A 13,742-nucleotide genomic window follows, 5' to 3' on the forward strand; every position below is an offset into this window, starting at 1 on the left:
CTATGGAGATTTATTACCATAGAAAATAATGGAGAATTGATCCGCGGGTATCTGGGGCTCTGGGGGGGCTGTTTTTTGGGGGTAGAGGCACCAAATTTTCAGTACAGCATCTAGTGCCTCTCCCCAAAATACCCCCCAAGTTTCAAAAAGATTGGACCAGGGGGTCCAGTTCTATGAGCCCCAAAAGAAGGTGCCCCTATCCTTCATTATTTCCTATGGAAGGAAGGCATTGAAAAGGTCTGCCGTCCCTTTAAATGTGATGGCCAGAACTCCCTTTGGCGTTCAATGATGCTTGTCACACCCTTGATCTTGGCTCCACCCCTAATGTCTCCTGGCTCCACCCCTAATGCTTCCTGGCTCCACCCCCAAAGTCTCCTGGCTCCACCCACAAAGTCCCCAGATATTTCTTGAATTGGACTTGGCAACCCTAGCAGGGGTTGACCCTCAGGATATGTTTGTTTGTTTGTTTCAGGGGCACCCCTAGAATTATGCTACAGTATGGTGGGCAGTGCCACACAGTGGCCACCACAGAAGGCAGAGCCAGCCACAGAATCACAGCTGCAGTGCCTCTCCACCACGGTTCTCACCGTTTATTCTCAGGCCATAAAGGCAGGAATGAGATGGTGCCTCCTCCAGCCCCTCTTCACAAAATGAACAAAGGATTTGACCCGATTTGTAGAAGAAACTGTGGAGAAAGAGCAGATTACCTGTACTGTTGGTGGTCTTGTAGACATATAAAATCATTCTGGTCACGGGGGGCCCAACAAGTAAAACTTTTTATGAATTACACTATTCCTTGGGGGGGGGACACAGTGGGAGGGCTTCTAGTGTCCTGGCCTCACTGATGGACCTCTTGATGGCGCCTGGGTTTTTTGGCCACTGTGTGTTGGACCGGATGGGCCATTGGCCTGATCAGGGCTTTTTTTGTAGAAAAAGCCCAGCAAGCACTCATTTGCATATTAGGCCACACTCCCTGACACCAAGCCAGCCGGAACTGCATTCCTGCTTAAAAAAAACCCTGGGCCTGATCCAGCATGGCCTGATCCAGCGTGGCTTCTCTTATGTTCTTACGTTCCTTTCTTGCCAGAAGTTACATTGTTAAACAAATGGACAGACCCAAAATAAACAGGCAGAAAGTAGAGTTAATCCTGATTTTTATTTCCTTTGCTAGATTAATAATAGCAGCAAAATTAGCAGACGAGGTCACCTACAATCGAACAATGGAAAACCTGAATGAGCCAGTTTGGTGTGGTGAGCCAGTTTGGTGTAGTGGTTAAGTGTGCCGACTCTTATCTGGGAGAATCGGGTTTGATTCCCCACTCCTCCACTTGCACCTGCTGGAATGGCCTTGGGTCAGCCGTCGCTCTGGCAGAAGTTGTCCTTGAAAGGGCAGCTGCTGTGAGAGCCCTCTCCAGCCCCACCCACCTCACAGGGTGTCTGTTGTGGGGGAGGAAGGGAAAGGAGATTGTGAGCCGCTCTGAGACTCTTCGGAGTGAAGGGCGGGATATAAATCCAATATCTGAATATGGGATCAATTTAACCATGAGTTAGATTGCGCATAAGATCTCAAATGCATTCCCAGACCAAGACGGATCTAAATTTGTAACAACTCAAGCTTCCCCTTTAAAAACTACACGGCGGAAAACGACATAATTCCTAAGAACCCTCAGTATAAGATCTATGTTGTATTTTTAATTTTTGATTATTGGTTTATATGCTGTCTAACTGATTTTATTTGACAATAGTAAAACTTGACAATAATGTAATAATTTTACCTGTGCACCAAATGACAGCATGGACAAACAAAATATAGTAGGGTACAGTGTTGGAAATCGAATAAAGAATTTTTCTTTAAAAAAAACTCTGCTGCAGCTGACCTTCAGTCACACCACGAAGGGCCTTGGGCATGGGGGCAGCTCCTGCCAAAGCCAGGTTTTTAAAAGTGGGCAAAACTCCCCTGGCAGGCACCTGGAAAGATGTTGGCAGAGTTTGGGACCCATGCTTTATTTTTTAAGAAAAAATGATGCCACTTTACCAGGAACCTGCCTGAGGTGACTTCCAAAAAACAAATTAACCAGCTTAAATAACAGTTTCCAGATTAAAATAGGGATAAAAGATCACTCCTTCAAGGAAAAGTGTGGGTGTGCAGAAATGTTTTGGCTCGGTGCCTAAAAAGGAAAGCATTTCAGAAGTCCATTACCAAAACTTCGTACTGCTCAAAATCTGGATCCAAAATATGTGATGTTTTCAAAGACTTCAGGTTTTCACGGCTGGTAACATCATTAGGGTTTGTAGAATCTTTCGGGCTCAAGTGCCGTGTTCTATTGGAGAAAGGTTTCCTTCCAGACGTTTCGTTCTCAGCTGTGGAGAACATCCTCAGTGGCGTTGCAGCCGGAGCAGGCGCTCTGACCTTCTTGGCTGCTGTGCATCACTCAATGCCAAGAAGGTTAGAGCGCCTGCTCCGGCTGCAACGCCACTGAGGATGTTCTCCGCAGCTGAGAACGAAACGTCTGGAAGGAAACCTTTCTCCAGTAGAACACGGCACTTGAGCCCGAAAGATTCTACAAACCCTATGTGATGTTTGCTTCTTTGGTCCATCAGCCGACACGGTGTGATTTTAAAACGTAGGTAAATCCTTGCGTGGCTTCACGTTTCCCAAAGAAACATTGTACCATCCTATATTTGGTTTGTTTGTCTATGCTGTCACACAGCGCGCTGGTGAAATTATTACATTCTTGTCAAATGCTTCGAGTGGCAAGTTGTGAATACACAGGCATGGCCGTTTAATCCGTGGAGGAAAACTGATCCAAGTTAATCTCTAAAATATTAAAATGAGGGAAGGAAACATTGCTCTGTTTTCCCTTGTTGTTTTCAGGTTATCGCATGAGATTAGGTTCCAGCACGGACAAAAAGGATTCCGGTCGCCTTCATGTTGATTTTGCCCAGGCAAGGGATGACTTTTATGAATGGGAATGCAAGCAAAGGATGCTGGCCCGGGAGGAACGTCACAGGCGCAAAATGGAAGAAGATCGAATGAGGCCTCCGTCTCCTCCGGCAATAATGCATTATTCTGAACATGAAGCAATGCTGCTAGCTGAAAAACTGAAAGGTAATAGGGAGTTTGCAAATGCCAACGATGCCAGAACAATGTTAGAACATTGATATCTTGGGGAAGGGGGTTGATCTTTCATGCTGATGTCCAATAGAAGCGTCCAGCTGTTCATCCAGCTGTCAAATAGAAGCATCCAGCTGCTGCTTAAAGACCAGCAGTGAGAGGGAGCTTGCCACCTCCCTAGGCAGACCATTCCACTCCTCAGCTACTCTGACTGTAGAAACATTTCTCTTAATATCCGGCTAGCAATATTCCTAAATCTGGTGAGCAGAAATGCTACTTTGTGAGCTACTGGCATTAAACTTGTGAGCTACTGCATAAATTAGTTTACTCTGGGGCCATTTTTCCTGAGCTAAGGCAAAAATGTTTTGTTTATTTATTTACTTTATATTTATAGAGGTAGGGAAAATCCAGTGCATGGTTATAGGATGGGGGAGACTTGTCTTAGCAGTAGTATGTGCAAAAAGGATCTAGGGGTCTTAGTGGATGACCCTGAGTTAACAGTGTGACGCTGAACATGAGTCAATAGTGTGATGCTGTAAAGTGAAGCAAAGCGATCTGGTGGCTAAGAAGGCAAATGCAATTTTGGGCTGTATCAACAGAAGTATAGTGGCCAGATCACGTGATGTGATGGTATCGCTTTACTCTGCTCTGGTATGACCTCACCTGGAGTCTTGTGTTCAGTTTTGGGCACCACATTTTAAGAAGGATATAGACAAGCTGTATCGGGTCCAGAGGAGGGTGACGAAGTTGGTGAGGGGTCTGGAGACCAAGTCCTATGAGGAAAGGTTGATGGAGCTGGGGATGTTTAGCCTGGAGAGGAGACAGCTGAGAGGTGATATGATCACCATCTTCAAGGACTTGAAGGGCTGTCATCTAGAGGAGGGTGCAGAATTGTTTTCTGTGGCCCCGGAAGGTAGGACCAGAACTAATGGGTTGAAATTAAATCAAAAAAGTTTCCAGCTCAACATTAGGAAGAACTTCCTGACAGTTAGAGCGATTCCTCAGTGGAACAGGCTTCCTCAGGAGGTGGTGGGCTCTCCTTCCTTGGAGGTTTTTAAACAGAGGTTAGATGGCCATCTGACAGCAACCAGGATCCTGTGAATTTAGGGGGTGGTATTTGTGAGTTTCCTGCACTGTGCAGGGGGTTGGACTAGATGGCCCTGGTGGTCCCTTCCAATTCTATGATCCTATGATCCCACCCTCTCTGCAGGCAGACTCAGGGTGTGAGCTGGAGGCAAAAAACTGTGTGTTAACTCACACTAACTCAGCTTAGAGGGAACACTGCCAGCCAGTACCTTTTTGCCCATAATTTAAACCCATTCTTGGAAGTCTGCCAATAGGAACAGCTCCCTGCCCTCCTCTGAATGACAGCCTTTCATATCCCTTAAGAAAGCAATCATGTCCCCCCTCAACCTTCTCTTCTTCAGACTACATATTCCAGGTCCCTCAGCCTTTCCTTGTGGGGCTTGGTGTCTTTCTTACTTTCATTTTTGATCTGAAGTTATGAGGCTAGTTTGGGCATGAGCCATCCAAAATATAGAAGGCACATTCATCTTTTTTTTAGTTCAGCAGTATGCTTTGAAGCACTTTTTGAAACGTTATCTTGTTCTTCTCGGCGTCACTGAAGTACAACAAATAAGGTGGGCTGTAAGCCAAACCCTCCCCTTTGGTCTGGAATCTCGAGGCTGTGTTAATGTTACTCCATCCCCATTCCCTGCCCTCGTCCTGGTGATTGCGAGCATATCATGGTGGTGGATTTCTCAGCTGCTCAGGAAAGTGGAATGGAGATAGTGGTAATGAGGAGGTCAGGTGTGCTGGTCTGGGTCTGGAGACCAGCCCATTGAATGGAAAAGAAAAAGGGCAACTAGAATGATTAAAGGGCTGGAACACTTTCCCTATGAAGAAAGGTTGAAACGCTTGGGACTCTTTAGCTTGGAGAAACGTTGACTGCGGGGTGACATGATAAAGGTTTACAAGATAATGCATGGGATGGAGAAAGTAGAGAAAGAAGTACTTTTCTCCCTTTCTCACAATACACGAACTCGTGGGCATTCGATGAAATTGCTGAGCAGCCAGGTTAAAACGGATAAAAGGAAGTACTTCTTCACCCAAAGGGTGATTAACATGTGGAATTCACTGCCACAGGAGGTGGTGGCGGCCACAAGCATAGCCACCTTCAAGAGGGGTTTAGATAAAAATATGGAGCAGAGGACCATCAGTGGCTATTAGCCACAGTGTGTGTGTATGTATAAAATTTTTTGCCACTGTGTGACACAGAGTGTTGGACTGGATGGGCGATTGGCCTGATCCAACATGGCTTCTCTTATGTTCTCTTATGTTCTTATGGAAGAATATGGTAACATGGTTTATTATTGGTTCCTCAGAACAAAAACTTCCTGTCTTGGAGAGGTGCTCTGTATCTAAGCGCAAACCCCAAATTTGCCCCGCGAGCAGTGGACTGCAGGCGCAAGACAGTTCTGAGCTAAACGGAGAACTAACGACTTTGCATATATAATGACACGCACACACACACCTCTTGCACGCACGGCTGCTGTCAGAGAAACACAGGGATCCGTTTCACAGTGTGCAACACCTAGTTGTAATTCGTCACACACCCCAAGTGCCTGCAACGGCAGCGTGCATCTACAACAAGCTCCTGCTTTCCCGGTAGGAGCCGCTGGTTCCGCTCACCTTCTGATCTGTCCACACCTGGTGACAGGAACAGGCTGCTTGCAGCTGCCAACTCGGGGAGGATCAGCTCCTGCCCTCTGGCTGGGGGGATTCCACTGTGTGCCTAGCAAGGCATGCTGGGAAGTCCTGGGAGCTGAAAGGGCTGTGCCCGAAACAGCTGGAGGCCATATGTACAGCTGTTGAGGGCCAGTTTGGTGTAGTGGTTAAGTGTGGGAGAACCGGGTTTGATTCCCCACTCCTCCACTTGCACCTGCTAGCATGGCCTTGGGTGAGCCATAGCTCTGGTAGGAGTTATCCTTGAAAGGGCAGCTGCTGTGAGAGCCCTCTCCAGCCCCACCCACCTCACAGGGTGTCTGTTGTGGGGGAGGAGGGGAAAGGAGATTGTGAGCCGCTCTGAGCTTCTTCGGAGTGGAGGGCGGGATATAAATCCAATATCATCATCTACCTCACAGGGTGTCTGTTGTGGGGGAGGAAGGTAAAGGAGATTGTGAGCCGCTCTGAGACTCTGTCCTTGAAAGGGCAGTTGCTGTGAGAGCCCTCTCCAGCCCCACTCACCTCACAGGGTGTCTGTTGTGGGGGAGGAAGGTAAAGGAGATTGTGAGCCGCTCTGAGACTCTTTGGAGTGGAGGGCGGGATATAAATCCAATATCGTCTTCTTCTTCTCAGCTTAGAGCTGTGTCATCTCTGGTTTCCAGAGCCATAACCCTTGTGCTGCTCCCACCCTGCACAAATGGAAACCGAAGGTTCAGGGCCCCAGGCCTGCAGGTCTGCAGAGTGGCTGAGAGTATCAGCCCAGCCCTTGTCATGAAGTCCTGAGAAGAACTGTTCGATCAGTTGATTGTTTCCAATTGCATAGTGTAGCCAGGAGATCCTACGATTGTCTGGCAGCCAGAAGTTCTAGCTCCTTTAGCACTCAGATGCTCAGCTTTGGGGTTGATGTATAGTACTGTGGAATATGGTGCTTTGGTGTGGCTCAACACAAGCTTGATGTCCAACTCAATACAACAGTGAGAACCATCAATGGATGTATTAAGCCCGCTCCAACCTATTGGCTACCCGTGTTGTGCTGCATCACTCCCCTGCATCTCCAAAGACAAGATGCTCTTCTTGGTGAAAGATCATTGAAAGCAGAGAGTTTTTGCCCATCCGTAAAGACACTGATGATTCAGGCCTACCCAGACTAAGATCCATTTGCGACACCCAGCAATAAGATCTGCACAAATCCTGCAATCACAAAAGTTCAGCCTAGGGAATAAATGGTTGCAAACATGGATTCAGTCAGTCCCACAGGATATCCATAACCTGATAAACACCAATGAGAGGCCCTCAGGATTTGACTCGTCACCTGAAGTATGGAATAATAATCATAATTAAGATATTGGATTTATATCCCGCCCTCCACTCCGAAGAGTCTCAGAGCGGCTCACAATCCCCTTTCCCTTCCTCCCCCACAACAGACACCCTGTGAGGTAGATGAAGATATTGGATTTATATCCCGCACTCCACTCCGAAGAGTCTCAGAGCGGCTCACAATCCCCTTTCCCTTCCTCCCCCACAACAGACACCCTGTGAGGTGGGTGGGGATGAGAGGACTCTCACAGCAGCTGCCCTTTCAAGGACAGAGACTCAGAGCAGCTCACAATCTCCTTTGCCTTCCTCCCCCACAACAGACACCCTGTGAGGTAGATGAAGATATTGGATTTATATCCCGCCCTCCACTCCGAAGAGTCTCAGAGCGGCTCACAATCTCCTTTCCCTTCCTCCCCCACCACAGACACCCTGTGAGGAGGGTGAGGCTGAGAGGGCCCTCACAGCAGCTGCCCTTTCAAGGACAGAATCTCAGAGTGGCTTACAATCACCTATATCTTCCTCCCCCACAACAGACACCCTGTGAGGTGGGTGGGGCTGGAGAGGGCTCTCACGGCAGCTGCCCTTTCAAGGACAGAGTCTCAGAGTGGCTTACAATCGCCTATATCTTCCTCCCCCACAACAGACACCCTGTGAGGAGGGTGAGGCTGAGAGGGCCCTCACAGCAGCTGCCCTTTCAAGGACAGAGTCTCAGTGGCTTACAATCTCCTATATCTTCCTCCCCCACAACAGACACCCTGTGAGATGGGTGCGGCTGGAGAGGGCTCTCACAGCAGCTGCCCTTTCAAGGACAGAGACTCAGAGTGGCTCACAATCTCCTTTCCCTTCCTCCCCCACAACAGACACCCTGTGAGGTGGGTGGGGCTGAGAGGGCTCTCACAGCAGCTGCCCTTTCAAGGACAGAGTCTCAGAGTGGCTTACAATCTCCTATATCTTCCTCCCCCACAACAGACACCCTGTGAGGTGGGTGGGGCTGGAGAGGGCTCTCACAGCAGCTGCCCTTTCAAGGACAACCTTTGCCAGAGCTATGGCTGACCCAAGGCCATTCCAGCAGATGCAAGTGGAGGAGTGGGGAATCAAACCCGGTTCTCCCAGATAAGAGTCCGCGCACTCAACCACTACACCAATATGGCTCTGGAAGAACCGGCTTCGGCAGTTTTGCCGAAATGGGGCTAAATGCAATTGTGGTGCAACTGGCCAAATTATTTTCCATCTGTCACGGCAATGTGAGCATCGCACTTTCCAGGGAGACGTGGCAGAGCTTTTTGAACTCTTACCTGCTGCAGCTGAGTGGATTGAAAATTTCCATGTAGGGGGATTGCCGAATCAATCTGCATAAACATCGTATCAGCTTGGTCATGTATTCTATCTCACTAGATGCTTCCTGTGTGTAACTCTGCCATATGATAAATAAAGAAATAGTCCTCTTGCTACAGTCTGTAGCTTTAGATATTTCCTCCAGCCAGGCTGGGCGAAAAAATGCTTTGAGCCCTGGAGCCCAGTAAGGCAGAGCGCTAAGCCCCCCTCAGCTGCACACTCCATTTCCTGTAGAAAGGAGACGCCTTCCCTGTGACTGCGCAAATAATGGTGTCTCCATCCACTCCCTAACACAGCTAGTTATTGACTTGTAACTGAGAAGGACAACTAGCATGCTTCTGGGATTTCTCCCAGGCAGCAGAAGACAGGGGAAATAATGGCATTGAACATGCATGCAGAATATGCAGTGCACGGAAAGGGGGTGCCGATTGTGAGCATTGATGCGTTCCCCTGAAACCCCCGAAGAAGCAGTTTGGGCCAGAAGTGGTTTCCTTTCAAGGCTACTGTTGGCCTCTTCGTTGCTACAGCAGCTGGTTGGATTTGTGGAGGCCTTTGCAGAGCAAGACACCTGTGAGGTTTCGGGCTTCAAGTCCTTTGGATAAAAGCAGGCAAAGATCTACAACTACCAAGTCCTTCATGTCTTTGCTTTTTATGACTCCGTAAAACGATTCTTAGGCATTCAAGGTTTATTTTTTTGGAGGGGGAAGGGGGGGGGGAATCATATGATACATTTTTTAAACTCAAAGCCTGCCTCTTCCAGACATTGTATGATTCCCTAAAGAGAGGACAGATTGGAAATTTAAATAAATAGATGGGAGCAACCACAGTGTGTGAATTAAGGATGGTTGATGCATATGCAAGATTCAGGTAGTGCTAAGCTTGATGAGGGAGACAATTTGAAATTCATGCATTTGATTGTTTCCGAGGGAAAGCTTTCAAGCTGCAGCCCTCCTTCCTTCTTTCCTCCTGGGGGGGTCCGGCAACACTTGCCACCCGTATTCTTGATTGCTTAGTGGGCACTCTGGAGTCTACAGTTCTTCTTTTGGTGATGGTTGGTGTCCAGGGTTAGATAAAAGTCAGCGCATACCTGGACCTCAAAACGGGCAGGCTGTGTAAAAACAGCCAATTAAACCAGGGGTCTATGCCCGTAGGCACCATGGCACTCACTATCACCTTTGAGAGCTGTCATGATGCAGTGGTTAAGAGCAGCAGACTCTAATCTAGAGAACCGGGTTTGATTCCCCCCTCCTCCACCACATACAGCTGCTGGGTGACCTTGTGTCAGCCACAGTTCTTTCAGAGATCTCTCAGCCCCAACATATGAACATATGAAGCTGCCTTATACTGAATCAGACCCTTGGTCCATCAAAGTCAGTATTGTCTTCTCAGACTGGCAGCGGCTCTCCAGGGTCTCAAGCTGAGGTTTGTCACACCTATTTGCCTGGACCCTTTTTTGGAGATGCCGGGGATTGAACCCCACCTACCTCACAGGATGCCTGTTGTGGAGAGAGGAAGGGAAGGAGATGGTAAGCTGCTATCTACCTTCGGGTAGATAAAAGCAGGGTATAAAAGACCTTTAATCCTGGTTTAGCCCTGTCTCTAAGCTGACGTTCTACACTAAAATCATAGAATCATAGAGTCATAGAGTTGGTTTCTCTGATTCTATTATTCTAGTATAGAATGTCAGTTTGAGGACAGGGCTAAACCAGGATTAAAAGTCTAGTGTGAAATTGGTCTAACTCTTCTTCTTCTTCTTTCCTGGCACTCGCCAAGTGTTTTTAGAAAATGGGTGGGGCCAGGTGGAGCTTTTGCCCAGCAAGGCTTCTGATTGGCCACTGGAGATTTCATTAGCTATTCAGGTTTTTGATAATGTTGCTTCGGCATTAGCTGCCACCACATCACGAGGATCTTTACTACGTGACTGAAGGTCAGCTTCAGCAGCTGACTGGCTCCGCCTCCTGTGGCTGCCATTTTGTAGATGCCATTTTTTGGCTGTACCCACCACACTTTGTCAGAATTTCAAAAGTGCCAGCAGGCTCAAAAAGGTTGGGGATTCCTAGATTAAACAATTTTCTGCCCCGTATGCTAAACTACAATTTTCTAGGAAAAAGGTTTAGGTCTGGGTTGTCCCTTCTGTAGTCTCTAATGAATGGAGCAGAATATCTATAAGGGTAAGTGATGTGAAGAACCTCTGCCGCCGGAGACCCTGGAGAGCCATTTTATGCATTCTGCAGAATGGCAAGAGGCTGTTCCTCAGGTGCGATTGTGCCAGAACGGTCAGCTGTGGATCTCACCCACTGCAGGTGGCTTTGCTCAGCTCACCTAAGCAGTTGCAGCCGTGCCGAGCTAACTTGTGGTTGCAAGGGATCTTTCTCTTTCAGTAGATCTTTCTCTCTCAGTCCTGGCCACACTGGTGGACCTTCTGATGGCACCTGGGTTTTTTGCCCACTCTGTGACACAGAGTGTTGGACTCGATGGGCCATTGGCCTGATCCAATATGGCTTCTCTAATGTTCTTAGAAAAGAAACAAAATCCCATTTGAAAGGAACAAAACACAGTCCGAACTTTATTCAACAATTTCATTGCAGCTGTTTGCAGAAAAGAAGATCTTAAGGCAACAGGATTCATTCCTGCAGTTTAAATTTCTCAACCAAAAGGATAAATTCTCCGCTAGTTCCTCATCCAAGAGGACCCCCCCCATCCCCACCCCCAATAAATTCTAACACATCTTACCTCAGTGCTACCTCTTTTCAGGACAAGATTGCAATAATCTCAGCAGTTTCCAAGAGCAACATAACAACATAATGACTTGGCCACTTTTTACCTAATTGGAGGAAATGGAGCATTCTTTGGAAGAGAAGGTAGAGGCTAACATGAAAAACAGCAGAGAAAGACACTTCTCATACCATAGGGTCACTGTCAAAGAAAGGTCAGAACAAATTTTTAAAAACCCAAATTTGTTACACGAGTTATTCTGGACATCTGCCAAGTCATTTTTGAAGTCTTCCAAACCACTAAGGTCACTCAGTTGGGTGGTGTTCGGTATTTGAACCTATGATTTGGCCACAGTTCTATAGCCTAGAATCCCAGAGTTGGAAGGGGCCATAAAGGCCGTCTAGTCCAGCCCCCTGCTCAATGCAGGATCATCCTGACAATTCATCATCATAGTTCATTACAGTCTCAAGACCAGGATACAGTATAAACATAATATGGAGGAGTAAAAACAGACCTAATATACAAAGTATAAAGATCTACATTTAAGAACCTTTAAAGTGCAAATCCCGCAGTCTAAGAATTGATGCACAGAACTCAGCAACTGTATATGTAATCTCTGGATTTTTATCTGATAAGAGCCAATGAAGTCTTGCTTTGTTTGTATTAATATAACCAGGTGTCCTATCAACTAATGGAGTAATAATTCTAAAACGAGCCTCCCTATAATACGGGCAACTGAAAAATGTATGCCCTACAGATTCAGCCTCGCTTAAGGGGCATGAACATAGCCATTCAGAGTAAGGGATTTTATTGTACCTGCCTTGCATAACTGCAGAGGGAAGGGCAGAACATCTAGCTAAGGAAAATGCCCTTCTAAGATTTCTTCTTTCCACTGAAGTCAAATACGATGCCAGCTCAATAGTGCTTTTGATATTTAGCAACACCCCAAGTTTTGATGCACTGGAGATGTCCGACTGTTGCTCTGTATCCTCAATTCCGTGTTTAATTAGCCCTTTAGCTTGTTCAAGTCCGTAAGATAAAAGTAGCTGAGGTGAAAAGCCAACTCTATGAATATGGCTGTGAACTGCCTTGAGCCAATTGGATTGGAAATCATCCTGGGAAAATCAGAGGGAACAGGCCTTGTGGGTTAAAATGACCTTTCAGCCACATAGAGAGGGATAAAATACAAACCCCAGCTTCACCCCTGACAATTGTTCATTCAGCCGCTGCTTGAAGGCTGCCAGTGAGGGGAGCTCACCGCTATTCTTACTGTAAAAACCCCCCCAAACTCTTTTCCCAATATCTAGCTGGTGCCTTTCCTCCCATAATTTAAACCCAGTATTGCAAGTCCTCTCCTCTGCTGCCAACAGGAACAGCTCCCTGCCCTCCTCTAAGCGACAGCCCTTCAAATACTTCAAGAGAGCAATCTTGTCCCCTCTCAACCTCCTCTTCTCCAGACTGAACACGCTCAAGTCTCTCAGACTTTCCTCACAGGGTTTGGTCTCCAGACTACTATTGTCCAACACATCTTACCTTAGTGCTGACTCTTTCCTGTTAATTAAGAAACAATAAGTACAATAATCTCACCAGTTGTAGGCATTGAATACTGGACCACTGGGGAAACTTGCAGGTTCCATGTGAATTCCCACTCAGTCACTCCATTATCTTGGTTGATTCAAGCGGGCAGCCATGTGGGTCTGAAGCAGCAGTACAAAGCAGGAGTCAAGCATCATCTTTAAGACCAACAAACTTTTATTCAGAAAGTAAGCTTTCGTGTGCATGCACACTTTCCTCGTCTGAAGATTGGGAAGAACTTCCTAAGCGTTAGAGCGGTTCTTCAGTGGAACAGACTTCCTCAGGAGGTGGTGGGCTCTCCTTCCTTGGAGGTTTTTCAACAGAGGCTAGATGGCCATCTGGCAGCAATGAGGATCCTGTGAATTTAGGGGGAGGGGTTTGTGAGTTTCCTGCATTGTGCAGGGGGTTGGGCTAGATGACCCTGGAGGTCCCTTCCAACTCTATGATTCTAACAGGCTTCCTCCTCGGGAGGTGGTGGGCTCTCCTTCCTTGGAGGTTTTTAAGCAGAGGCTAGATGGCCATCTGACAGCAACTCTATGATTCTATGATTCCTGACAGAGTGGTTCCTCAGTGGAACAGGCTTCCTCCTCAGGAGGTGGTGGGCTCTCCTTCCTTGGAGGTTTTTAAACAGAGGCTAGGTGGCCATCTGACAGCAATGATCCTGTGAATTTAGGGGGAGGTATTTGTGAGTTTCCTGCATTGTGCAGGGGGTTGGGCTAGATGACCCTGGAGGTCCCTTCCAACTCTATGATTCTGTGCCAGTACCAAGACGTCTTCTCCGTGATTTCCAGGAGGTCTTTGCCTGTGGATTTGGAGATCTTCCCCATGTAGCCTTCCTGTTCAAAAACTTGTGAAGATTTTACGGAGGACTGCCAGCCGGCTGATGCTGATATAGCGGTGGTGTTCAAAGACACACATTATGGCTGTCCTGCTTTTTTTTTTCCATTTTAAACAATTTTAT

At 47.2% G+C, this 13,742-nt stretch overlaps 1 protein-coding gene across 1 annotated transcript in view; it reads left to right on the forward strand.

Moving 5' to 3' along the window:
* ENOX1 (ecto-NOX disulfide-thiol exchanger 1) overlaps positions 1 to 13,742 on the forward strand; it is a 252,607-nt gene that overhangs the window by 39,917 nt on the left and 198,948 nt on the right. The window contains exon 5 of the mRNA XM_060233572.1: positions 2,876 to 3,109. Coding sequence (XP_060089555.1) covers positions 2,876 to 3,109 — 234 coding nt within the window. The remainder of the gene's footprint in view (positions 1 to 2,875; positions 3,110 to 13,742) is intronic.

The sequence above is a fragment of the Heteronotia binoei genome, chromosome 3, assembly GCF_032191835.1.
Source record: "Heteronotia binoei isolate CCM8104 ecotype False Entrance Well chromosome 3, APGP_CSIRO_Hbin_v1, whole genome shotgun sequence".
In the NCBI taxonomy this organism is placed as follows: domain Eukaryota; kingdom Metazoa; phylum Chordata; class Lepidosauria; order Squamata; family Gekkonidae; genus Heteronotia; species Heteronotia binoei.